We start from the raw sequence: 26,079 nt of genomic DNA, 5'->3' as shown, positions 1-26,079 counted from the left end.
AAAATAAAAATTCGTTGTAGGAGAGAATTCGTTTCAGTCTTATAACAGTTTTCAACGCGTTAACATCGCTAAGAGTTTTTGTGATTATACCTTTTATTTATTGTTACTGGTAAATAGCTTTATATACTAGATATATGTGCATTTGAAAAAAAAGAAAATATCTTGTGTTTGTGTGTGATTATAAGAATTTAGTGAATTTAAATTTTTTTGTGTATGCTTAGAAATTTTATTGCACTGAGTAATTCGCTAAAAGAAAAACAAACACAGTTTTCCAAAGAAAAAAAGGAAATCCAGTGCATTAAAACTAAATTTATGAAGAGTTTGATTAATATACAAATGATCTTACAGTTAATAGATGCTGTTTAGAATCTTCTTTCTTATGGGTGCGGCATACGAGAGCATTTAAGAGAGAGAGAGAGGGATCAAAGCGATTTTTTTTTTCTTATAAAAAAAAACAAAAAAAAATACTTTAATTAAAATCTCACTACAACTGAAAATTCTTAGAATTTTTGTATGGTTGTGTTTTCTTGTTATTGCCAAGTTTTGTTTTTAAAGTGAAAATGCTAATAACATCCAAGTGTGACTCTGGAATTGCAATTATCTAAATGAAAATTAGATGACATCATCATCTCATAGACATTAACATTGTACAATGGCCATTTAACGACAGGCATCAGCATCAAGGCTGATTTGCTCTTAAAACCGCATTGTATCTATGCCATGTAGAAAATAATTCTATGAGTCAATATCAGTGGGACTTTTTTCGTTTAATTTTATCATAAGATAACATTTTGACCTTATTTCAAACAGGCAATTAGAAAAAATGGAAACTTCTCTTTTAGAGTCTGAGAATGGTGAAAGCTTTTTCAGATTTCAAACTTTCAAGCAACGAATTGCAGGTGGTTGGGAGATACTTATACTAGGCGGCTGCTGATATTGAGAGAGCACACCAATTCTTGCTTTTGCCAATTTTCTCATTTGTTTGTCAACTCCTTAAACTACTCGAAGCAAAAAATAAATCTCCAGATTCGTTTTTCAATAGAATTTTCCATTTATCATTTTGTTTCCTAAGTTTGATCTCTCCTCTATTAGGGCTTGGTAAATGTTAGATGTATACATACATACATACGAAATACTAGTACAAACAAAATAATTACCTTTACCAAACGTAATTGGGGCATTTTTTCTTAGTAATCGGTATTGTTGTAATAGGATATGAGTCATGTTTTCATAAATATCCACTAACTATACATGCATGCATATATTTCTGTGAAATTTGTTTCTTTATTTATGTCGTTATGTTTGTTTTCTCCTATGTAGAGGTGTGTTTAACTTTTGTTGACACGCGTTTAACTTGTCTCTAGATAATGTCAGTAGTTATTTTTTTCCAAATCACGAGGTACAATGAGGATGAAATTTTGGAATTAAGGACTGCGTCATATAATTTGTAGCAATACAAAATTACTCCTAATAAGGTCAACGGAAGGGCAAAGTAAATTTATTAGAAAGTATAAAGTTTTACAAAAAAAAAGCTTGGTTTATAATTCTTGATGTATACCCATTGATCCCAAAAATCCCGGTTCATATCGGGAGAAGACATAAAGCCTAGAAGAAAGAAGCCTTATTCATACCTCGATCATGGTAAATGTCTGTAGCATCGCAACACAGCAAACTAAGAGACGGTCGACATCAGTTTTTGTAAAAACTGCAAAAACGAGGTGTACCATTTAACGTTAGGCCAAAGATGCGAATTTTAACCTTCTCCATGTAACTATTTTTTAAGGATGGAAGAATGATTTACTCATGTGACGAGTACATATTATGCCGAATTTCATTATTGTAAACGCTACAGTTTTAAAAAAATTCCACCCTGTGTCACCCCGAAGGAGTTTTCACCTCGAAACACGTTCGCAATACTTCGAGGTGGACTTCATATCTGGTTATTATCCGAAACATATTCCTTATTTTTGCATAGGCATTCTGCGATTGCATAGATTTTTGCCTCCAGCGCCGTTTTATGGTTAGGCAGTCGGAAACAGACTTCGGTTTTTGGGTTTTAATGTAGACACACAGTCCTGTTTTCTCCCAAACTATCAATTTATTCTTGTAGCAAGTCCTACCAATTCACCTCGATAATTCCATATGAAGACACTACGTAGAAATCCGTAGAATGGCGAGCCCCTCATTTTCTGTGTTTCGTTAACTTTGAGAAGGCGTTCCATACAATTGAACTCGATACAATATACTACAAGAGTACAATAAAATGTGGTTCCAAATTCAGTTATCCGCCTACGGGGCCACATGCCGCATAAGATAAGGGCAACTCCGCAATGGCCCAATACACGTTAAAAATGCGCTCGTCAAGGCTGCGTATTATTCCCGCTGATTTCCAATATCGTCCTGGACAGATTGATGTCAAAAGTTTCCCAAAACACCAAAGGAATCATATGGATATTTACCGGCAATCTCTGTGACCTCGACTAGGCAGACGACATTTGTCTTCTAGTCCACTAACAATAGGCCTTAAATGAAATGTTATACGATGTGGTGAAATATGCCGCGCAAGTCGGACAGCAAATTGATATTCCAAAAACCAAAGTTATGCTCATTTATTCCAACTTCCATCAACAATTTGCAGCAACTGGGAGCCTTTTTAACGCAGTGGACTTCATTCTGTTGCTTCGGCAGCATCATCACTGTTACTGGTGGCTCGGCCGAAGACATACTCTCGCATAAACAAAGGGCGTACCGCCTTCAAGTCACTAGAGAAGGTATGGAGATCGGCAACAATTTCAAGAGACACAACAATAACTATCTTCCACTCGTCCATAAAGTTAGTGGCTCTTTATGGCTATGAGTGCACTAGGCCATTAAAGGGGGGAGTAACATACCAAGAACCTGTAAACCAGCAAATCGAACATAGTAAATGGAAATGGATTGGCCACAACTCAACTCATTTATGGTTTCATGACATCTTTAATACAGTTACTCAACTTTGGTTCTTTCCCGATAGAAAGAAACTGTATTTTGCACTGTTTAGATGAATTGAGGCAAAATGAAACATTCCTGAGCCTTTGTATCCAACATCTACCAGGGTGCACAGTTAGGTTAGGTAAGAGTGGCAGTCCTTTACAGACTCACTTAGACAATTTTAAGTCCATTGTGATACCACAGTAGCGACAGACCAAGGCTTCTGGCGGGAATCGAATACACGACCTCTACACTGGTAATCCAAGTTACCAGTGTAGAGGTCGTGTATTCCTCCAAAAAGTAATTGCGGATTTTTTAAAAGGAAGTAAATGCATTTTTAATAAAACTTAGAATGAACTTTAATCAAATACACTTTTTTTACACTTTTTTTCTAAAGCAAGCTAAAAGTAACAGCTGATAACTGACAGAAGAAAAAATGCAATTACAGAGTCACAAGCTGTGAAAAAACTTGTCAACGCCGACTATATGAAAAATCCGCAATTACTTTTTATGCAACCCAATAGATTTTGAAGTTTCTAGGTTAACTTTTATTGTTTGATTTTTTTTCTTATCTATGATATCTGATGACATTTTCTTTGGGGATATTTTTTATCTATAATGTTCATGGGGGGCCTTTACATTTTTTTATTTTTAGCTAGAGACGTTACTTTCTGTTGATCTATTTCATAATCTTCTACAGTTACCAAAAATATCGCACTTATACTCTCCCATCTCTGGCATTTGTTTTTGACCTATAAATAAATTTCAATTCAATTCTTAAAGTACAGTTTGGTTTTGAAACAGACTTAGTGGAGGTGACAAAATTAAGTCATTTCAAGCTATTATTTGTAGATTTAACACCTGCAGTGGGGGCGTCATATGACATGAACATAATGGGAACCAACTGAGACAAGACCCCAAAACTAACTATTCAAAACAATTCACACTAAAATTTTGTTGTAGGAGAGAGAGGGAGAGAGACAGAGAGGGACTATTCTTCACCGCCGAGAGTGGTCGTTTTCTTTTTCAGCTATTTTTGTTTACGTTTGGTTTAAACTGGTTTTAAGTTTTTTTTTTGTTGGTTTTATCACCACCCAATAACATTTATAGCGGTCATACGAAACAAATATAAGACACATAGCCACGTCATGTGTACTTGTGTACATACATGTATACACGTATACTTCTACACTCTTATGGATTTCTTAAGCTTTCTTTTATTCTGATTTGTGGTGGTAAAACTCTTTCTATTGAATTTAGGCTTGGTGCCAAAAATACACAAAAAAAGCAAAAGGTCTTATCCAACAGAATTTATGTGAGGTTTATACATAGAACAATATCATATGAGTACGTACAATTAAATTTTATAAAGCTATCATAAGTTTTTTTTAGATAACAAAAACGTAGGGTTGTATATATAGATGTGGTTGAATGATGTGTTTTATTTTTTTAGTCAACAAGAGAAATGGAATTTTTAACTGCTATTTATAAATTGTCGATAAGTTTATCTTGCGGAAAATGTGTTCTATGACGACTAGTTACAGTTTGAAAATCACTTTTTCAGTGTAAAATTTGCACTTATAATTATTGCAACACTTTGGTGTATTTCATTTGAAAAAACAAGAGACCCAAAAAGAGAGAGAGAGAGTGTATTTGATAATTGAAAGTTAGCTAATAGAGAAGCTTAAAATGTCCACTTTTTAGACTTCATGGAATATTTTTATGTAAAACAGTTGTTTAATTCAAGCTAATAAGGAAAGAGAGTAAGAGTTCTTATAACTCAAATTTATAAAGGAAAGGAAGGAAATATGCGAATAGAACTTAGTGTTATAATTTTGTATGTACATATGTACCTAGTATATCTCGAAGCATTTTGTTAGTATATTAAAACCAATTCTTAATTAAAAAGCTTACATCATAACTTCAACTACTCGTACCTTAATTTTAGTTTTACATTGCAAATCCCCTTATTGGCCATAATCAATCGCACGCATAGAAGCTTAAAGTGTTTTTGGTCGTCGACCAGCAAAAGCATAGTTAAGTCGCATTAATTCCCTTACAACCTTTCCGTATTGTTTATTTTCTTTCAACATGAATGCTATGCTTCTTCTTCTTCATGTTCATGTTCATGTTTTTTTGTTTACGTCTGGCCAAAATGCCTACTATACGGTCTCTGTATAGTTGGCCATGTTTTTCATCGTGGTGTGTGCTGTTTTAGCCTCATTGTATTTTATTTACTGCAGTGATGATGTCATATCGCCATACAACCATAATTGCCTTATGTACATAAAAATAAACTTTTTTCAAATAGAGGAGGCAATAACAAATCTCTGCCCTGGAATTTTGGTGTAGTTCCAAGCGGGGTGTGTAGATGTTTTCCTCTCCACAACATGATTTTGATTGTTATTAAATATTTGTCTAGAAATTGTGTATTTAACTTTTTGGAGGAATATTTTGCCATCAAAATAAGATAACTGAAATGAAAACTTAACAAAATTTTAGTCATATCAGCAAATTTACTCCAAAGGGAGCAAAAAACGCAATTTGTACAGCTTACACCAATGATTTTTTGTTAAGAAAAGAAAAGTAAAAGAAAAAAATCTTTAAAAGTTGGGCAAAATTCATTTAATTAACAAAAATATTTTTATCAAGATTTAGTAACTCTAAAATGTACAAGAAGGTTTACATGGTTATAATTGTACCCTACACAACTACTGTATTACATGTTATTAGAACTTTGTACCTACTTTGGTCTTGCAACGCTATGAAGAAGAGAGATGAAGACATGGTTAAGAACAACGGTCGATCGCATCTCTTAGTGCCACGACTAAACGACCAACGCTAAGATCGCATTTGTTGCACATGTCACTTTTTGGTCCAAGGACACTATAGGAAAATTTAGTCCTTTTTTTTCTTCCCTTATGTTTTATTTTATTTCATACGCTCATTTCAAATGCTAGTTTAATCAAAAACCTTTACGAACCATAATTTTTTAGCGATCAGCATGCTTGTATTAAGAGATTATTTTTAGGTTACACGATCAGCATGCTTGTTCTTGTTATTTTTAGGTTACACACTTTCACAGTTTTTCACGAAAACTTGACGAGTGGGAAACAGACAGGGATGGAAGTCTGTCACCGCCTCGAAAGAAAAATAAAAAAATAATTTCTTGCTGTCAATAGAACTTTTAGAGTTCTACCCTATTATGTACATACACAGTATATTCCAGCTGTGGAATTTTGTTATAATCAAATTCAATATACGTATGTAGTTCTCAGTATGTGTCTACATATACATAGTATATGCTCGTACACTTGAACCTCATTACAACAACATAGTAGTGCATAGCGTAACTTTCACTTTTCCCTTTTCCTGCACTACATATATTTCATTTGCCTTGATATCTTTAAACCACTTTTAACGATGCATACAATGTCGTTGGCTTTTCTCCTGTTGTTGTTTACGCTTTCGTCGTCTTTACTATCGCCCACTCAGTGACATTCGTCTATATGTTCGCTCTATGATGATACGCCTGATTCCGCCTGTTCGTCGTCCAAACACTACAAAAATGAGAGCATATAAATGAATGAATTCATATAAGAGTTGCTCTTATAACTAACTGTTGGTAACAGTTTGAAGAGTGAATGCTGCTGTTCGATTACCTTGAACTTGCACAGCCAATCCCCTAGGGATATATACATACAATCGTTTAATAAATGAAAGTGAAAACTATAAACAACTATAACATATTGCTTATGCTTGCATATCTTTGTTGTGTTGGTATTAATGCAATAACGAAAAATTGTAATACAAAACCGAAGGTAAAAAGGCTAACTTAAACCACTTTCTCAATTACGGGCGGCAGAGTTGCCAATGATATGGTGAAACTGAATTACTTAAAAAATGCTAAAGAAATATCTATATAGAACATGTGGGTTTAAACCTTAATTCAGTGTACAAACACTGCTACAACAACAACATAAATAAATAAAGAACTTGAACTTCGTACATAGACTGGTTAGATAGATAATCTTCAAACATGCCGCAAGCTTTCAATGGCATGCAGTTTGCGTCGTTTGCATTTTCTAAATATGCATTTCCCTTTCCGTAAAGGAAACTATGGAGTAATGCATGTATATAGAGTTTCGGCAGTCGTAGTTCCAATGTGTGTGTCTTTTTTTCTTTTCTTTTTGCTGTAAATTTGATTTTTTAATTTTTTTCGGCAAACTTCTTGCTTTGAAGAAAAATAAAATAATTAGCGACACCTATAAGCTTGGCATTGTTGTTAAATGCAAAGAGCACAAAATTTTCTATCCAACCTCACTTAACACGACACCATCTTATGCTCTGAGTGTATTTGTACAGTCATTTGGAAATCGTAGCCTTGACTGTCGCAGTTCAAGCTAAACAAAACAATCGTCTGCTTCACTTCAGAGTTACCCCTGCAAACACCTTACACATTTTTAGGGGAACTGGAATCTGTGGATACGTTTTTAGCGACATGCATGTGTATAAATAATTCCCGAAGATCACAAATTAAGGCGCTATTACACGGCATGTAGATGTCTTATGACACGTCACTTTTGTATTCACATGTAATTGAGAATGTCTGTGAAAATTTTCAACTCACACACGATTTATCATTTTTGCTATCACACCTGTATGTTATTTTCGTATGACAGTTGCATTAATTCGACTGACAACAAAAACAGTTTTTCTCAAAAGGAATAGAGTACTCTCTAATCGAAAAAAATTGCATTGGTATTTTGAAAAGTGATTTTCATATGTTAGTTTCGTTTGTATTACACGACATGTACAACTCGACATGCGCTAAATTTGACGTGTCATTAGACAACTACATGTCGTGTAATAGAGTCTTTGGGAGCTGTGTACGGTGTAAGTTAATGTGGTCATCATCCAACCTAAATCTAAAAAGGGCCATCGCTTTTTGTCGCTTTCTGGAATGACAGATTATTCAAAAATAATGCTGATAAACTAAAGTGTCGATTTCTGCCAGAGCTGTGACGATGTAAAAACAGATGAAAATACTAGAAATGTTAAAAAAAAGAATGCCAAAAAAATCTGCCACATTTTCTATAGAAAATTTTCTCAACATTTTTGGTTGCGATAAAAAAATATTGTCAACATTTTGGTTGCTTCAGAAAAATTGGTCAACATTTTTGGTTGCTTTAGAAAATTTTGTAGATATTTTTGTTGCTAAGAGCATTTTGCCGAACATGTTCTTAAAGAAATGTTTACAAAATGTTTGTTGTTTTAGAAAATGTTCTTGAAAATGTTTGTTATAAAACAGTGACATCATGTGTTGGGAATATGTTACGTTGGAGCATATCCTATGTCATTGCCCGGATTTCGCGGCTAACAGACACCGGTACTTCGGTGGTGACACCAACTTTTGCAAGTAGCACAGAATTCCTGAATTTTATTATTCAAGTTTACCTTTTATTATTTAGAAAGCACAACAATTCAATTACTGGCTTAAGGTGTATGTATAGTGGCAAGGGGCCGACTAATATACGCATCCTCTTTTCAACATAACCTAACCTGCCGAACATTTGTCAAAGAAGCCCCTTTACCTATTTCAAAATCCTCTCTACCGTTTTCAATGTAAAATTGTTCTTATATGATGACATACTCGTACATTGGTCCTTGTATTTTCTAGACAACACCTCAATTAAATAAATGCACCCTTAATTATATCCTGTCTTTACGATTGAACGCAAAGTCTTTGGCGCCGTAGTCTTTCATTTAATAAAAGAAAAAGGCTCTGTCGTCTGGTCTCTCCTATCATAAAAAATTATAACAGCGCTGGGCAAACACACACACATTATTGCACTTTATTGTATACCTACACCAGAAAAGGATCACGGACTTGAATATAATGTGCAGATGGGTGGGTGTGCCCATCACTGAACTATAAAGAAAAAGTCAATTTTTAATGGCCCGTCAACAACACTCGTAGTTATGGGTTAATATTAAGGTCTACTTTGAAGGTTTCTCGTTATTTGCTTCTCCACAAAATGTTTGTGGATGCTCTAAACGTGTGAAATGCTCAAAACGATGACGCAATTCTAGGTCTAGTATACACTTCACAAGAAAATCAGAGCGTAGTAAAATTGTAAGCAGCATGAGCAACAATACAACAATGTGGCTACAGCAACAACAACAATAGATAGAAAAATTGATGCTAGGCGGGTTTTGTTTTTTTTTACATTGATGTATTTAGGTTTCATTTCAATGGCAATTATCAAACACACACACACAGATAACTTACTTCGTATGTTTGTTCTTCTCTCGAGGGTTACAGCAATAACAATGATGCTATTGTTATATTATTGCACAACAAAACGATTTTGATTTTAAATATTTTTCTCGTTTTTTTTTTTCTCTACTTACAGTTACATCTCAAATAAAACAAAATGAGTTCTGCCGAATACTATCCATTCAAGGTAAGTTTTTTTAATTCAATAAAGACCATAACGGTAACTTTCTGTTATCGAAAATGAGCGTAAAATCGAATATCAAAAAATTTATAGGTGGTAGAAGTCCATGGGAACATTTTAAAACACTTCATTCATTCTATGTTCAATAATTTATGCGAATGGCCATAATTTCACTACGAAAAGATGTGCTTGGTGAGTTCTCCGAGGCAGTCGATAGAAAAACTACAAGAATGAAAAAAACAATCACATTAGGAAGGACAGGGAAAATCATCAAGCCGATATCAAGCAGCATACACATCCGCACATAAACTTCTATGCCCGTGGGAATAGGGAAAACGAATAGAAACACACAGGCAATGAAATAGCTTTGAAACAAACACAGTTTGGTCAACAGTGTTAGTTGGCCCATCACTGATTAAAATAAACATGCCAAAATTAAACAATTATTGATAACAAAATGTTATCGAAATAGCCTTGTGGCAGCTGGCTTTGTGGTCAGAATGTCAATAATACACTTTTAGTGCTTTCTCATTAATTTATTTAATACATTGTTTAACTGAAGAGTATTGTCCATAGTAAATTAACATTTATCTGCACTTGCCATCAATACCCTTATCGATAACTTTTTATAACAGTCATAACGTAAAAAAATTAATTCCATTCATTGTTTTAATGCTTTCCCACCGTATACAAATTTATTTATGATTCATATGAATTGAGTAACCCACCTTGGGAGTAGGTATTTGGTGAGGAATTTTTGTTTTACTGTTGAAATATTTGTCAAGAATATTAAATAATTTTTTTATTTATAATAATGTTGCGCATGGGCTTTTCAATATACATAGGTTGGGCAAATTATTCAAGTGCTTACTTAATGAATCATGCTTAAGTAATTTTTAGTTACCTATTTCCTTAAATAATGAATAATAAAAGTTAATCTTTAGAAAACAAGTCACAATAAACGAATTTAGAATTTCAATGGCAGTGTAAGTTATAAAATTTAAAGTGGGTGAAGCTAGAGATAAAATTTTATACAAACAAGACCCTAACCCAAAATGTCATCGGTTCTAGGAAAATACTTTGGACTTTTTCAAGAATCTAGGATAATGTGTGTAAAAATAGGGAACATTATTGACTTCTCCTCCTGAGTTTAGGCAGGCATCATATTGATTTTTTTATTCTTTTATATTTTTTAATTCTTTTTTATTTTTTAATTCTTTTATATTTTTTATTCTTTTATATTTTTTATTCTTTTATTTTTTTATTTAAATGTATTTTTTAATTTATATATATTTGTATATATAATTATATAATTTGTATATATTTTTTATTTGTGTATATATATTTTGTAATATATTTTTCTTTATTTTATTTTCTTAATTTATTTTTTCATTTTTTATATTTTTTCGTTATTTTATTTTTTATTAATTGTTTTAATTTTTATATTATTACTTTTTTATTTTCATGATTTTATATTCTTATATTATTTTTTATCTCCTGAATTTTATTTTTTATTTATTAAATCATACTTTTTTATTTTCTTTATTTTATTTCATATTCTTTATTTAATTTGTTTATTTTTTTATTTTCTTTCATATCCTTTTTTTATTTTCTTATTTTTATTTCTTATTTATTAGTTATGTATTTTTAATTTTTTTAATTTTTTTACTTTTGAAAGCTATAATAGTCTATAGCCGGACAATGTCCTGCAACGGAATCTCAATTTTATTTTATTTTGATTTTTTATCTTATTTTATAATTGTTTGTATTGTTTTATAATTTTTTGTATTATTTTATAATTTTTTGTATTATTTTATTGTTTTTTTTTTTTATTTTATTTATTTTTTTTTTATTTTATTTATTTTTTTTTATTTTATTTATTTTTTTTTATTTTATTTTATTATTTTTTGTTTTTATTTTTTTTGTAATTTATTTTATATTTTTTATATTTATTTTATTTTATTATATTTTATATTATATTTTATTTTATTAGTTTTTATTTTATTTTATTAATTTTTTATATTATTTTATTTTATTAATCTTCTATTTTATTTATTTTTTTTTTTAGTTTTTTATTTGATTTATCTATTTTTTTAATTTTCTTAAATAATTTTTTTACTAATTCTATTTCTATTATTTTTTTATTATTTATTTTTTTATTATTTATTTTTTTAAATTTTTTTATTATTTTTTTATTATATTTTTATTATTTTTTTATTTTATTTTTATTATTTTTTTTATTTTATTTTTTTAAATTTTTTTTTAAATATTTATTTATTTATTTATTTTATTGTTATTTTATTTTTTATTTTATTATTTATTTAATTTTTTTATTTTATATTCAATTTTTATATTTTTTCGAGTTTTTTTTTATCTATTTCTTAATTTTATCGTTTTTATATAATTTTATTATTTTTATTGTTTTATGTATTTTTATTTTTTGGTATCTTCTTATTTTTTTGTTCATTAGTTAAAATATTTTATAATTTTTTCCTTTGATATTTTTGGTATTATTTTCCCTTATATTTCACTAATTTTTCTGAGTTTTCTTCTTGTTTTTTGATTTTTTAATTGCAGTGCACACCCACTGTCTACCCTGCCGATCCCTTTGATCCTGTCGAAGATGCTGCCATTTTGCGCAAAGCCATGAAAGGCTTTGGCACCGATGAAAAGGCCATCATTGAAGTTTTGGCTCGTCGCGGCATTGTTCAACGTTTGGAGATAGCCGAAGCTTTCAAGACCTCCTATGGCAAAGATTTAATTTCCGATTTAAAATCAGAATTGGGTGGCAAATTTGAAGATGTTATTATTGCCCTAATGACACCCCTGCCACAATTCTATGCCAATGAATTGCATGATGCTGTTGCCGGTTTGGGCACAGATGAGGAGGCCATCATTGAAATTTTGTGCACCTTGTCAAATTATGGCATTAAAACCATTGCACAATTCTACGAACAGAGTTTCAACAAATCACTAGAATCAGACTTGAAGGGTGATACCTCGGGTCATTTCAAGCGTTTGTGTGTTTCCTTGGTGCAAGGCAATCGTGATGAGAATCAGGTTTGTTATAGAACATAGAAAATTATAAATCAAAAAAAAAAAAAAAAATAAAATAAAAATTATTATCATACTTAAATTTCGCTAGGGTGTCGATGAGGCTGCTGCCGTTGCTGATGCCAATGCTCTACTTGAAGCCGGTGAAGGCCAATGGGGCACTGATGAATCTGTATTCAATTCTATTTTAGTTACCCGCTCTTACCAACAATTACGCCAAATTTTCTTGGAATATGAGAATCTTGCTGGTCATGATATTGAAAAGGCCATTAAACGTGAATTCAGCGGTGCTGTTGAAAAAGGCTTTTTGGCCATTGGTAGGCATATTTACAACTAGTGGACAAGGCTTAAGTTGTTAATAACCTATCTTTTTTTTACTTCATTACAGTACGTTGTTGCAAATCCAAAGTCGATTACTTTGCCGAACGCCTATATGATTCCATGCATGGCTTGGGCACCAAAGACAAAACTTTGATCCGTATTATTGTCAGCCGCTCTGAAATTGATTTGGGCGATATCAAAGAAGCATTCCAAAATAAATATGGCAAGAGTTTGGAATCATGGATTAAGGTAAGTCATCATATTTTTCTGAATTATATTAAAAGAAAGCTTCAAAATCTGTACATCTTCCATTTATATATGTTGTATATGTGTATCTATCTGGTGTTTGGTTTTCTGTTGCAATTACTAATAACCGTATAAGGGAAAAAATGAACTACATATAACTTCCTTATTCTTTGAATTCATTTGTTTTGTTGTCTATGCATGCCTACATAGTACCTACATGTTTGCAGACATTTCTTGGCCCTTGATACTCTTCATTTTAGAAATTGTGAATATAAAGTTTTTTTTCTTGTTTAAAGATTTATATACCTATTGTAGAGATTTTTATAAACTTTTGTATTTGAAAGCTGGACTTTCTTCAACGTGCTTTAAACAATTTTTAAAAAAAAAAAATATTTTTTTTATACCAAGTATAACCATGTGATGATAACTTTTTGCGTTGAATGATAATATTTAAATGTAATCAAAATCAAATCCGACGTTGGCTGTTGTCTCGGTTGAAAATATTGAGCATATAAGGTTTTTTCCCGAATCATTTGACATTTAGAACAGAGGCTTGTTCGATACCTCAAAATACCCATACCAAATCTCGTTTTACTTGATAAAGTTGACATCTTTGTTTTAAAATATAAATAAAGAAATGTTTCTGTAACTAACGTACAATGTCCTTTTCCAAAATGAAATTTTCTTAGCAACATTTTATTTGTGATAAGTCGCATAGTTTGTCTGCAATAAGTCACAAAATTAAGGATCTAATATAGGGCTGGCAAAACATCGATGGCACTATCGATATAAATTTTTTTTTTGACTGAATATCGATTGATATTTTTCCGATGAATACAATCGAAAAAGTTAAATTTTTTGCAAATTTAAACAAAAATAAGCAATCCGACATTTAATGTATCCTTTAAGATATATTGGGCCTATAGAGGGCGCAATTTTCTTCCGATTAGGCTAACATTTTCTACAATGATTTCTCTCATGACTTCCAGCTGACTTTATTAATCTTGGTTTTATTTGGTCTGTGCATTGATATTGCTTCTTTATAAATCGATCTCCTAATTTTTACTTCTCATTTTCGTTTGAAATAAAGTTGATGGGACATTAACGATAGTATCGATATTTATTATTAAAACTATCGAAAATATCGAAAGTTTGCCAGCTCTAATCTAATGCCGTTCAAGTCAAAAAGTTCCTTAACATCAAACAAAAATCTTTCACCAAAGGCAAAGATTTCTTGAAAAATTGGAAAAATTGGGGATCATTTTAAACATTCATTTTAAACAAATCTCTAAAGTTGTGACAAACTTTTTCCAATGTATGTGCATGCAGTTGGTAGCTTATAGCATTAGAAATACAACCATTACAGTGGGTGTCCAAAGTTCGAACCGGCTGAATTTACTTGTTGTTATAGTGCAAGTTTTTTTTTTTTTTTTCCGCTCTATATTTAGCAAGTGAGATGTTTTTGATAGATTTCCAATGCAAAGTTTTACGGGATAGTTATCGATAATATATAATAACATCTGACTTGCAATGCAAATTAGCCCATGAACAACCCATTTATAAACTGGGGCAATCTTCTCATATGTCAATGAATGGTCTCCTATTCAAGTTTATGCTCAATGATCAGGAACCGAACAGCGACATGTGCGACTCCTCTTTGGGTATAAGTTGTTACATGGCATAGTACCTCACAAATGTTGCCAGCATAAGGAGAGGATAACCACCGCTAAACATTTTTTTCTGATTTTTTTCCCAGGATTCGAACCTAACGTTCGGCGTCTTCGTCAGACATGCTAGCATCTGCGTTTCGGTGTACTCCATAGTCGTTTTATAGTTGCTCTGTTATATTTCAGTACTATATAATAATAATCACAATTAATCGTTTATTACTATTTGTTATCGCTCAATATCGATAACTATCCAGTACAACTTTCCACTAAAATTCTATACAGAACATCTGACTTCCCTGGATAGGACTCAAATAAAACACAGCAAGTATTTAAATAAAATAGGACGATAGATTTTCAGAGAAAAGTTTCATTAGATAACTACCGATATCATGGGTTAAAACCAATACCACGTTCCTTGTCACTGTGTTGTGCTAACATAAAACATTTTGATAATTTACATCCCAATTATCAAACACTTCTTTGGGGAGACGTTTTACGTACCTCACAACTGTCGCCAGCACAAGGAACCGCCGCTGAACATTTTTTTTCTGATGTTCTTGCCAGAATTCGAACCTAGCGTTCAGCGTATTTGGCGGACATGTTAACCTCTACGTTACGGTGGTCTTCATAGTCGTTATATAGTTCATGTGTTCTATCTTAGTACTATATAATACAAATCACGCTTCATCGTTTATTACCATTTGTTATCGCTTAATATCGATAACTATCCAGTACAACTCTCCATTAAAATTCTATACAGAACATCTGGTTTGCTTGGATAGATAAAACTGGGCTATAGTTTTTCAGTGAAAAGTTTAGATAACTAGCGAGCGTAAAAACTCAAATACCACTTTCCTTGTCACTATGTTGTGCTAACATAAAACATTTCGATAATTTATATGCCACTTTTCGTAAAATAATAGTACTACATGTAGTTTATGACTAGAGTATCAAAAAAAGTCTTTGAAAATGAAATATTTTTATCGATATCGTGTGATTATTGCCGATAAGAAGTACTTTGGAGTGTAAATTGAAATCTAATAAAGTTTTTCAATTGTGTTGGAAAATTTAATTCATGTATTTCAATACTTCTGTAAACAGTGCGTGTTATCGGCAGTTGTCGCATGATATCGATAATCGATAACTATTTCTTAGACATGGCTTAAATAAAAATGCCTTAGATTACCAAAATAAAAATATTTTAAATTTTGTACAAAAATTTACTAACTTATTAAAATCAAAAAAAAAAAATTTAAACAGGTAGGAAATCGATTATATTAAGCAATATAAGAGTTATTAAGTCCTACCACAGCGGTATATTTCTTTGTTTTTTTGGTTAGTATAAGAAACTATTGGGTGTATTGGGGTTTCACTTTTCAATTTAAAGCAATTCGGTATTATCACGTTAACAAAAAGTCAACATTTATTTTATGTGGGTAAAACATTTTTGGTAAAAAAAAAACTTAATGTTTTACAAAAGTTTTAAATATAAGATCTATTAGTAGAAATCGCTTGTTATCGATTTATCGATAACTGGTTTTGACAAGTAAGTCCTGATGGTCGCAGTACATTTGGTATGCACTGGACAGATGGAAAATTAAGCAATGTTTTGAATAGCTGCACTAAGTAATCACTTAGCTAGACTCAAACATTGCTATCAAATATATTGATTTATCGATTACTCCCAATAACACAAGAAAACTGGGTATAAATTATATTTTTATACCCTTCGCCATAGGATAAGGGTACACTTACATTGTTTGTAACACATCGAAATATATGTCTTAGACTCCATAAAGTATATAAGGTCGGGTCGATTTTTTTTTTTCAAAAAATCATATAGCAAAAACATTAATTGCATACAATTCTAAGAAGTTTCTCCGAAGAAACCAAGTATCAAAAATAAAATACTAAGCCTCTCGACTTAAAAATGTATTTCCCGTTCTTTGGATATTCTTGTGATCAAGGTATGGGTCTCATTTGTTGTTCGATAATCGTAAGATTTGCACAGGTCACTTTGGTGCAAGGAGAAATGCTTTTGAATTTGGACAAAATCGGTTCAGATTGAGATATAGCTCTTATATATGTATTTCATCCGATACGATCTTTTTAGGCTCTAGAAACCATAAAATTTGGTCCGATTTTTATAAAATTTTGCACAAGATGTTCCAACATGTGTACATAATTTTATCAAAATAAGTTCAGTTTTAGATATAGCTGCAATATATATGGTTTATCCTATGTGGGGTTTTTATGCTCTAGAGCCTTAAAAGGCCATGTCGGATGAAATATATACATGGGAGCTATATCTAAATCTGAACCGATTTTGTTCAAAATCAATAACGTTTGTTCTTGGACCAAAAAAGTTACTTATGCAAAATTTTACAATAATCGGATAACAAAAGCGACCTCTACCTTGATTACAAAAATATCGAATATCAAATGAAGAGGGAAAAAATTTTGAAGTCGAGAGGTGCAGATTAGAATTTTATTTCAGATACATGGTTTCTTCGGAGAAACTTCTTAGAATTGTGTGTAGTTTACGTTTTTTGCTATTTTGCACTTTTTTCATCCATACAAATCAACCCGGCCTAATATATTCTTTATCGCCATGACATTTTTAGACGCTCTGTCTGAGGAGAGCATGCCAACTTTTGAAGGAGTTAAGCAAGGTTTCTTGAAATTCTGCACAAATGGTTCTTATTTATTTGCTTTTATGGTTGCATTCAAAAGACTTTGCCACATTTGACAGGAATGGGTAGGGGTCTACCAGAACACACTGTGACAAATTTCATTGAATTTGGATAAAAAATTGATCTTTTATGTCCTCAATACCATAAATCGAGAGATCGGGGGTCGGTCTAAGGGCAACCATATCCAAATATAGTTCGATCTAAACCAGACTTCACAGAAATTGGTAGCGGAAATCGGATGAAAAATTACCAATTTATTACCTCAAGACTTTAAGTCTGGAGATTGGTCTATATAGCGGCTATATATAACTAAAATCCGATTTTATGAGATCAGAAGATCAGGTTTATATACAAAGAGTACGAAATCATCAAAAATTGTTTGGAAAATATTTTTATACCCAAGATATCTGCAAAATTATAAATACCCAGCTATTGGGTATATATATTTACCCAATATGCCGGGTAAATACCTTTTGGGTATTTACCCATCGCCCATCTCTACAAATGTGTTTTAATGTTGTATTTTCGTCATTATAACTCTGTTTTGTTGCTCATGTGTGGAATATCGGATCAAATAAAACATCTTGTTAAGATCTTTAAAAACACACTTGTGTTAACAAGCATTTAAAATTTAGTTTTATTACAAAATCAAAACAAAACAAAAAATTACTCAGCTGTTCGCATGACCTTACCTTATAAGTGCGCCCTGATCAAAGTATTTGTAGGTATTGTCAGGGTTCACTTAAAAGGGTAAAGTCACTTGACCAAAAACAGAAAAAAGACAACGATATAACTTTGGGGGGGATGGTGGCGCAACTGTCAAATTAACATTCTAGTTTTTATGTGCATAATCATGTGCAACAGCCATAAAATTAAAAGATTTGTGATTATTTACATATAAATTAAAATAATGAACATGTGAAAAAAAAGAATAAAATGTGACAAACTTTAAAGTATTAAAAAAATTATTTGACGCTCTAGTGGAATTTGTTCACAATACTAAATTCGGAAAATTTCATCAGCTAAGCTAGTGACTTTACCTTCTTTAGTGAAACCTGGTATATGTGTTTTTAGTGACAGATTAAAGCCCTTGTCGGGAAGAAAACTTATGACTCCATGAATCCTTTTGAGTATGGCTGTTAGTTATCTTAAATGGTGGTTTTGATAGTATATAATTGCTTAAAGTTATTAATTTAAGACTTTTAAGGCTTCTTATAAACATTTAAAAATTTCTTGAAAACTCAACAAATTTTTGACCATACATATGATGAAGGCAGTTTTTCCTTTTTCTTTAATTTAGAAAGGCATATGGCAATTTTTATGTTCCCTTTTCATTTATTGGCTATATTGCCTTATATGTGTCTATATGTTCAATGTAATTGGCTTATTAGACGGTTAACTCAGAAAAGTTACACACTAATTAAATGTTCCTTTCTTTATTTTAACTTTTCAATTTTTAATATGTGTACAATTTCTTTTTTGCGCGGAAAAGTCTTTAAAAACGCTTGTATGTACATACTACCATTTCTGCAATTTCCTTGTAGTTCCTCTTCTAGTACATGGTACGGTTATAGTTCAAAATAAATTCCTAACAGAGGCTCTATGATGATAATGATTAAATTATTTCAAGAAACCATAACCCGTTGCAACATATTTCTCTAACTTTGTTTCAAAAATGCTTTTCTTTCTCTAATAACCCACCCAATTCGTTATTTACAGGGCGATACCTCTGGTGATTACAAGCGTGCCCTATTGGCGATTGTTGGATTCTAGAAAAGAAAAAACAAATCTCCTCCCATCCATCCCCTATAGATAGGAACCAAACACAAGCACCCATTTTTTTGAGTACTATAGAATATAAATAAATTTGTATTTAAGCCTGACAAAGTCTGCCTTCAAATGAAAATATTAACCCTAAAGAGAAGAAAAAACCAAATCGAATATTTTATCACCAAACAATATAAAAAATTTACAAAAATATTTTTTCTAAATTCACAATATTTTTTTTTTATAAAAAAAACTACAACAACAATAATTCTGTACAAAAATAAAGGCCCAATGACAAAATTTATAAATTTTAACAAATACATACATTTTTATAAGCGTATATAATAGATATAAACAACGTTAAACCTCCCCTCCTTTATATACAAATGTATTTCCTATTAATTTTAAACAAATGTCTTTTTTACTTACATTTTACAACTACAACACGCACACACACTACAAAGTTGCAAACATTTTTATACTTTTATTGTAATTGTATTTAAATATGACTTTATTCATTGTTATTCCTTTTACGTACTTTTTTATTGTATATTACTTTTTTTTTTTTAATTATCAACAGTTTGAAACTACAAATATGTGTAAAAAAATATATAAAAAAAAAAAACTACTTAAAAATTATATATTTCACTTTTTTTAATTTGATACCTTCTTAGTTTGTATATGGCGCTTTTTAATTTTGGTTTCATTTAGTGAAATTCATATGAAATGTTATCGATATCATGCCATAACTGCCGATAACATTTACTGCATAGTACTAAAGTTAACAAGCTCCTTGTTTTGTACTCTATTCACTGTGTTTATATTTAGAGTTCGATGTTGTGCGAAATATTAACCCCTGAAATGCTTAATTTCCGATGTACTGCCAAAGTTATACTGCATATTTATCGATATGCTGTGATAAAAACGGACAGGACATGACCTGCACTGAAATTGTTGAGTTTTATTTAATGCTGAGTTTACATGGCTCATCTGATGTATGTGTAATTGTAATAGAATTGGTGAAAACAAGGGTGTATTCGTCACATGTACTCATAACCATCAGTCATGGCTGAAAATTCAAAATCATTCGATGAATGACGTCTATCGATTACCGTTTACAAAGAAATGTGTAATCATTAATTATCAGATATGGAAAAACGTCTCTCAAAGGAGGTGTCGCACTGCGGCACGCCGTTCGGACTCGGCCCCTTATCATTGAGCTTTAACTTGATTCGGACTGTACCCATTGATAAGTGAGAATTTTGCCCCTGTTTCTTAGTGGAATGTTCATGGGCAAAATTTGCAATTTTTGTCGACTGATCGCTTGGCGCAACCTTATAAAGTTAATCCCAGGCTCAATAGAATGTTGCGCCCAGTGTTGCCGTTTTTGATAGGTTTTTATTCCCTTGGTAGGTTTTTCCAACATAAAAATTACTCAAAATTATTTTACTTCCCGTCGTTTCTGTGTATTCGTTGAAAGTACAGAATAAAACCACGTGTCCAAATACTGTTATAACGGGTGTTTACCTGAAATTTGAAGCAATGAAATTTCAGGAAAAAGGGCGTAATTTCTGATATTGACTGTGACTGGTACGAATGTAAAGAGATCTCTTCCATATTTCGTAAATTCTGAATAAGAAATGAGGCTTTTGTGCGTTCAATGCTTTCAGTCGGACAACTGGGCTATATGGCAACAACATACAGATCTGATCCATACTCAGATGTGGTGGGTCCATGCAACTCCCTGTAACGGCGAAAATCGGCAGTAAAAGTGTATTTCTGGGCTCAAACTATTAAATCGCGAGGTCGCTGCATTGGGCACGTTTGTGTTCATGGTAATCAAGGCAATAATACGACTTTATAAACTCAAGATATCTCATCGGGAGATCGGTATGAAGGATGCTATGTCAAGATATAGGCCATCTTTGAGCTTTAGGCTGCAGAGTGATTTCAACAAACAAACGGACGGACATGCATAGATCGTCTTTGAGTATAACGACGATCTAATTTGTGTTCTTTTTAGGGTTGAAAATGTATAATTTGATGTGTTGCAAATGGAATGGCGAAATGGCCAACTCTTCGGTGGTGGGTAAAAAACATATACCGCATTTTTAGCTTCTAGACCATTTGGTCAGGTTTGGTAGGATTTTTCTTCAATTTTGGTAGGAAATAATTTACTTGAGTGTCAACACTGGTTGCGTCACTTGCAGAAATGCAAAAGTGGAAAGGCCCCATTAATATTAAGAATATTAAAAAGTGCTGATTAGACTATGCCATAAATATAAGAAAACGTTAAACAAAAATTAATGTCAAAAAAGGAATATTGACATCCTCAATGACGAAAAATGTACAAAATTTAACAAATTTTGTGTCAGCTGGTTGCTTTCCGTAAAACTATTTTATGAATGCTGATTTTCATTTTTGTAGCAAGGCGAAACAATTAAACGTGGTCTCATTTGTACAACAACCACAAATCATATGGTACAATCTGCCATGTTGTTACCAAGCTGATCGTACTTTTGCTGCTCGCGTGAGACCACCTTTTTAAATCCGCCTTGGTTTTGTAGTATATTTGACTACCGTGACTATTTAAGATATCTAGCTTGAATATAATGCAACATTTGTTAAGGTGTTATGCCTTACAACCAAGATGTATTAATTTACAGATAGTGACAGTTGACCAACAACAAAATACTGAGTGCACTATCTGTCAAATCAGTGATTAGTGCAACTCTGATTTTGTGTATGTTACCAATTAGCGCCATATTTCGTTGTGTGTGGTTCTTAACTATAATACACACAACTTAAAATCGTTGACAGATAGTGCACTACGCGAGAAAAAATTGTTCTCAGCTGTTTGCGGTACACTACCTGGTAATTATGTCATGCATACAACCATTCCAAAGGGCAATATTTCTAAAACCCTTAGTTTCTTTTTGAATATTTTAAGATTTGTACATTTGGCTTTCAATTTGGCCTTAAAGATTATTGTAACAAAACTCTGAATTTTAATAATTTTTTCTCCAATTAACTTTTTAATTTCATATTGCACCTACATTTTCATAAAATTTCTTAATAATTCTACAGCTATAACACTATCTCACATTACTTTCTGTAAGGCAAAAATATATACATACATACATAAATTAACTTATATTTGGTTATACACACTATTAAAAAAATTTTTAAACAATTATGGGATTCTTTTGTTTGTTCATAAAGCAAAAAAAAATCAAAATAATACATGAAAAAGTTTCTTATGAAATCTACACCTTCTCTTTTTATTCCACCTATAACTTTTTCTAGGAGGATTTGGAAACTGACATCGGTTATATGTTAGAAACTATGGTGGCTTGGTAAAGAAAACATAAACAAATGAGAAAATACTCAGAAATATAGAACAAAATTTATTTGTACTTCATTTACAAAACTTATCTCTCCCACTACCCCTCTGACAAGCGGAAAAGCCAAATGTTCTAACTAAAAGAAATTCCAAAATGTATTGTATTAATGCAATAGTAGTATACCAAATTGAGATTTTAAACTTTTTAAAAACCAAATTATTTATTAGTGTATATATATATATTTTATTTATTTTCTTTTGCCCTTTTTGTCTGTATGTCATTATATAAACTTGCTTTGCTAAGAAAGTAATACAAGGTGCTGTATTTTATTTTCTTTTTGTATGTCATGTTAATTTTTTCGTCCATTTCTCAAAAAACTATGAGAGAAAAGGTGCCTTTTATCATAATGACCAAGAAGAATTATAGCTTTGTATTAACATTTATATGAATATATACGATATTAATCTCAATAAAACATTAACCATTCGTATTAAAAAAAAGAAGTGAGTTAAATGTTGTTTTATTAAAAAAACCCCTTCGTTTTGGATTTTTTTTTTTGCAGGAAGATGTGGGTGGGGATTCTGGCTATGCTTTGGCTACCATGGCTTCCTATTAATAAATTAATTGTATCAATTACTATTGTTATGTATGAGAGTTTAATGAAGTATTAAATAACAAATAAATATATTCCAAAGTAAAAAATTTATGTATATTTTAAGTAAAAATGTCCCATTTTTTAGTCTGGTCAAATAAACCGTTCTTTTTTTGCCATTAACTCATGTAGAATTGAGTGTGCCATCAGGTTTAATGTATTTCACATAAGCGCTGTCACTTTCTATTGTCAACTAAGCATAGAGTGCGTTCTAATTGACATGTATGTTACACAATATTTATATATTTTTTTTATTCAATGTTCCCACATGTATGTATATCTTATGGGTATATATTAGAACTCGCCATAAAAAAATTACACTTTCAATGTTTGTATGTATATCAGTCAGTATGTACATTTTTCAGAGATGCCAAATTCAACACGTTGTATGAAAATTACATATCGTCTAAAGGCACCTTAATCTGATGGCACGATTCGCAATGTTTGGTTGCCAAAGATTAATGGAGAATGAAAGAGCAGACGATTTGTTAGGCCAGAGAACTTCAGTCAATAAACTTTGTTAAGCCAAAGTCTTTCGGGCAACCCTGTCCAAGTTAATGGCGTGGGCGAAGTACGCGCATGTAGCACTGTGGATCAGTGAAACGGTTTTTGTTGTTGTAGCCACATTTTTATGTGGAGGTGGCGATCCTCGTCAAGCTTTTGTAGGTGAGCAAGCTCGTTCCGGTCCAAAGGACCGATCGCCGCGGGAACAATATGGCAATTGGTTATTTATTGGCGTTAATAACTCGCCTTGTCATATAGAGCATCATAGGCAATCAGTATTTGTGCAAGAGCCGGTGCCGCCCAGCCTTTCACTGAGACTCTCCGCTCGATAGCGTTGATTGTCTGCGACTGGCGTTGCAGCTACTTCGTATGAAGAATTCTTTTGAGGCGCCCGGTAGCTCGCAGCTAAGCTTCTCGTGACAGCAATGAACACTACACAGATAGAACCTCAATATTCCAGACAGAGTGGTGCTTACAGCTATCCCGTGCCGAGAAACTGTCCGTAGCAGGTACGTAGCCAGGGCATTGGCTATAGGCCCGAAACTTAAATTTTTCTCGAAGCAATTTTTCAGCATTTAGAGTGCAAAACAAGCTGATAACTGGCTTAAGGGTGGTACTATATTCGCTTTTCGCGATATTTTTCGCCGATTAACTTTTTTTAGATAAATATTGGGTTGCCCAAAAAGTAATTGCGGATTTTTCATATAGTCGGCGTTGACAAATTTTTTCACAGCTTGTGACTCTGTAATTGCATTCTTTCTTCTGTCAGTTATCAGCTGTTACTTTTAGCTTGGTTTAGAAAAAAAGTTAAAAAAAGTATATTTGATTAAAGTTCATTCTGTTTTATTAAAAATGCATTTACTTTCTTTTAAAAAATCAGCAATTACTTTTTGGGCAACCAAATAGTTTAAAGTAAAAAAACTTGTTGATTTCATTCTGTAGGGCATTCCCCCATTACTTCGGTAGTAATCTGTTAGCAGATTACTGTCATTATTTCTGAAGGGTGTTCCTGTACCAAAGCCATCAAGCCATTATTTGCATGTTTTTGTTTTGGTAGGATTTCGGACTTTTCTTTTTTAACCTCTTTCTACGTAGTATAAGTTTCTTCTCTCATACTTCCGCCCTCACTCCATTACATCAAAGAGGATTATAGGTGACGTTCGGTAGAAAATAAAAGAAAGAAAGATGGATATTGGAAGCTAAGACTGCCGAAAACCTATTTACGCAGGATTCACGAATAGAAGGTTAGGTGACATGCGAAAACATAAGGTGAGTAGGCCCCATGAACATCATTAAGGATGTCAAATCTGGCGATTGAAAACTTCATGATATAGAAGAAAACGTAAACAAAGAATGAATGTAAACAGAGAACAAGTTGACATCCTCAATGCCAAGTACTGCCAAAAATTAAATCGCTTGGCTTACCCTTATTTAGTGAATCCTTCCATATACGTGCATTACGTCATAGTTTCCTTCACGGGAAAGAAAATAATGCATATTTAGAAAATGCAAACGACGCAAACTTCATGCCATTGAGAGCATTATTCTGCTTGCGGCATGTTCTTAGGTAACTCACCAACAAGTCTATGTGCGAAGGTTAAATTCCTTATCTATATATAATTTATCTATGTGTATTCTTCGATGTGGAGGTTTCTGGCACCCAAGTATGGATTCTCCAGCACAGAGGGGAGTAATTTTTGTTTTGAAAAAAAAAAATTTAAATAAATTTTTTAATCATTAAAAAAAATTGTAAGGATGTTGCGTTGTTTAAATTATAATTAATACAATTAAGATTTATAGAGTAGTTCTTTTCTTTTGTTAAAATCGTAGTTCGTGTTTGTTTATTCTTTTTCGTGTAGCATATGCATTTTGAATCGGGTTTGCCATTATAGCAAATTAGAAATGTTTTTCTTTACTAACCAATATCATTACGATGAAAGTAATATATTTTTTAATTTTAATCAATTTAATACATTTTGCATTATTTGTTGTTTTCTTTCTATTCTTTTTTCATTGCAGGATGATTTATCCGGAGACTATAAACGTGTTTTGGTAACCCTATGCGAATACTAAAGCCATTTAAAATAGATAAATTTACAATAAGCCAATAATACCGTTAAATAAATAGATAAACAACAAGTATCTTTACTATATATATACACACACACACAGTATTATGCAGTTACGTTAATGTTTGTGTTTCTTCAACTATATTCAAACAAGAATTCTTAACCCATTCCATGTGTATGTGACCGTTACAGCATACATCGGACTTGGGTAAAACAGTGCATTCGTTTTGTTTGTGTGTATGCCAAATAATCTCAACAAATATTTTCTTCAATTTTAAATAAATCCTAATAATGTTATGAAAAATGAGTTTAAAGTTTTATTGAAAAG

At 31.9% G+C, this 26,079-nt stretch overlaps 1 protein-coding gene across 5 annotated transcripts; it reads left to right on the top strand.

The window, feature by feature from the left end:
- On the top strand, positions 1-26,058 carry LOC106096363 (annexin B9). Of its 5 annotated transcripts, none has more exons than XM_013264069.2 (6): positions 1-109; positions 9,387-9,437; positions 12,009-12,491; positions 12,577-12,802; positions 12,874-13,055; positions 25,702-26,058. In XM_013264069.2, exons 2-6 carry the CDS (start codon positions 9,408-9,410, stop codon positions 25,753-25,755), a joined length of 975 nt encoding a protein of 324 aa, XP_013119523.1. In that variant the 5' UTR covers positions 1-109; positions 9,387-9,407; the 3' UTR covers positions 25,756-26,058. The 5 variants fall into 5 exon arrangements, with proteins under 5 accessions (XP_013119523.1, XP_059218586.1, XP_013119522.1 ...); XM_059362603.1 differs by lacking the exon at positions 25,702-26,058 and adding an exon at positions 23,089-23,232; XM_013264068.2 differs by lacking the exon at positions 25,702-26,058 and adding an exon at positions 22,489-22,852.
- Positions 26,059-26,079: the final 21 nt, after the last annotated feature.

Source organism: Stomoxys calcitrans, chromosome 2 (assembly GCF_963082655.1).
Source record: "Stomoxys calcitrans chromosome 2, idStoCalc2.1, whole genome shotgun sequence".
Lineage (NCBI taxonomy): Eukaryota > Metazoa > Arthropoda > Insecta > Diptera > Muscidae > Stomoxys > Stomoxys calcitrans.
Note: the sequence above shows the minus strand (reverse complement) of the source record. Positions and strands in the feature narration are given on the sequence as shown.

What these genes read in the sequence shown, in the direction of transcription:
- LOC106096363 (XM_013264069.2), top strand. Translation starts at nt 9,408, where the DNA reads ATGAGTTCTGCCGAATACTATCCATTCAAG. An exon ending in GCAATCGTGATGAGAATCAG is followed by an intron (nt 12,492 to 12,576) that starts GTTTGTTATAGA and finishes AAATTTCGCTAG; the next exon opens with GGTGTCGATGAGGCTGCTGC. An exon ending in GTTTGGAATCATGGATTAAG is followed by an intron (nt 13,056 to 25,701) that starts GTAAGTCATCAT and finishes TTTTCATTGCAG; the next exon opens with GATGATTTATCCGGAGACTA.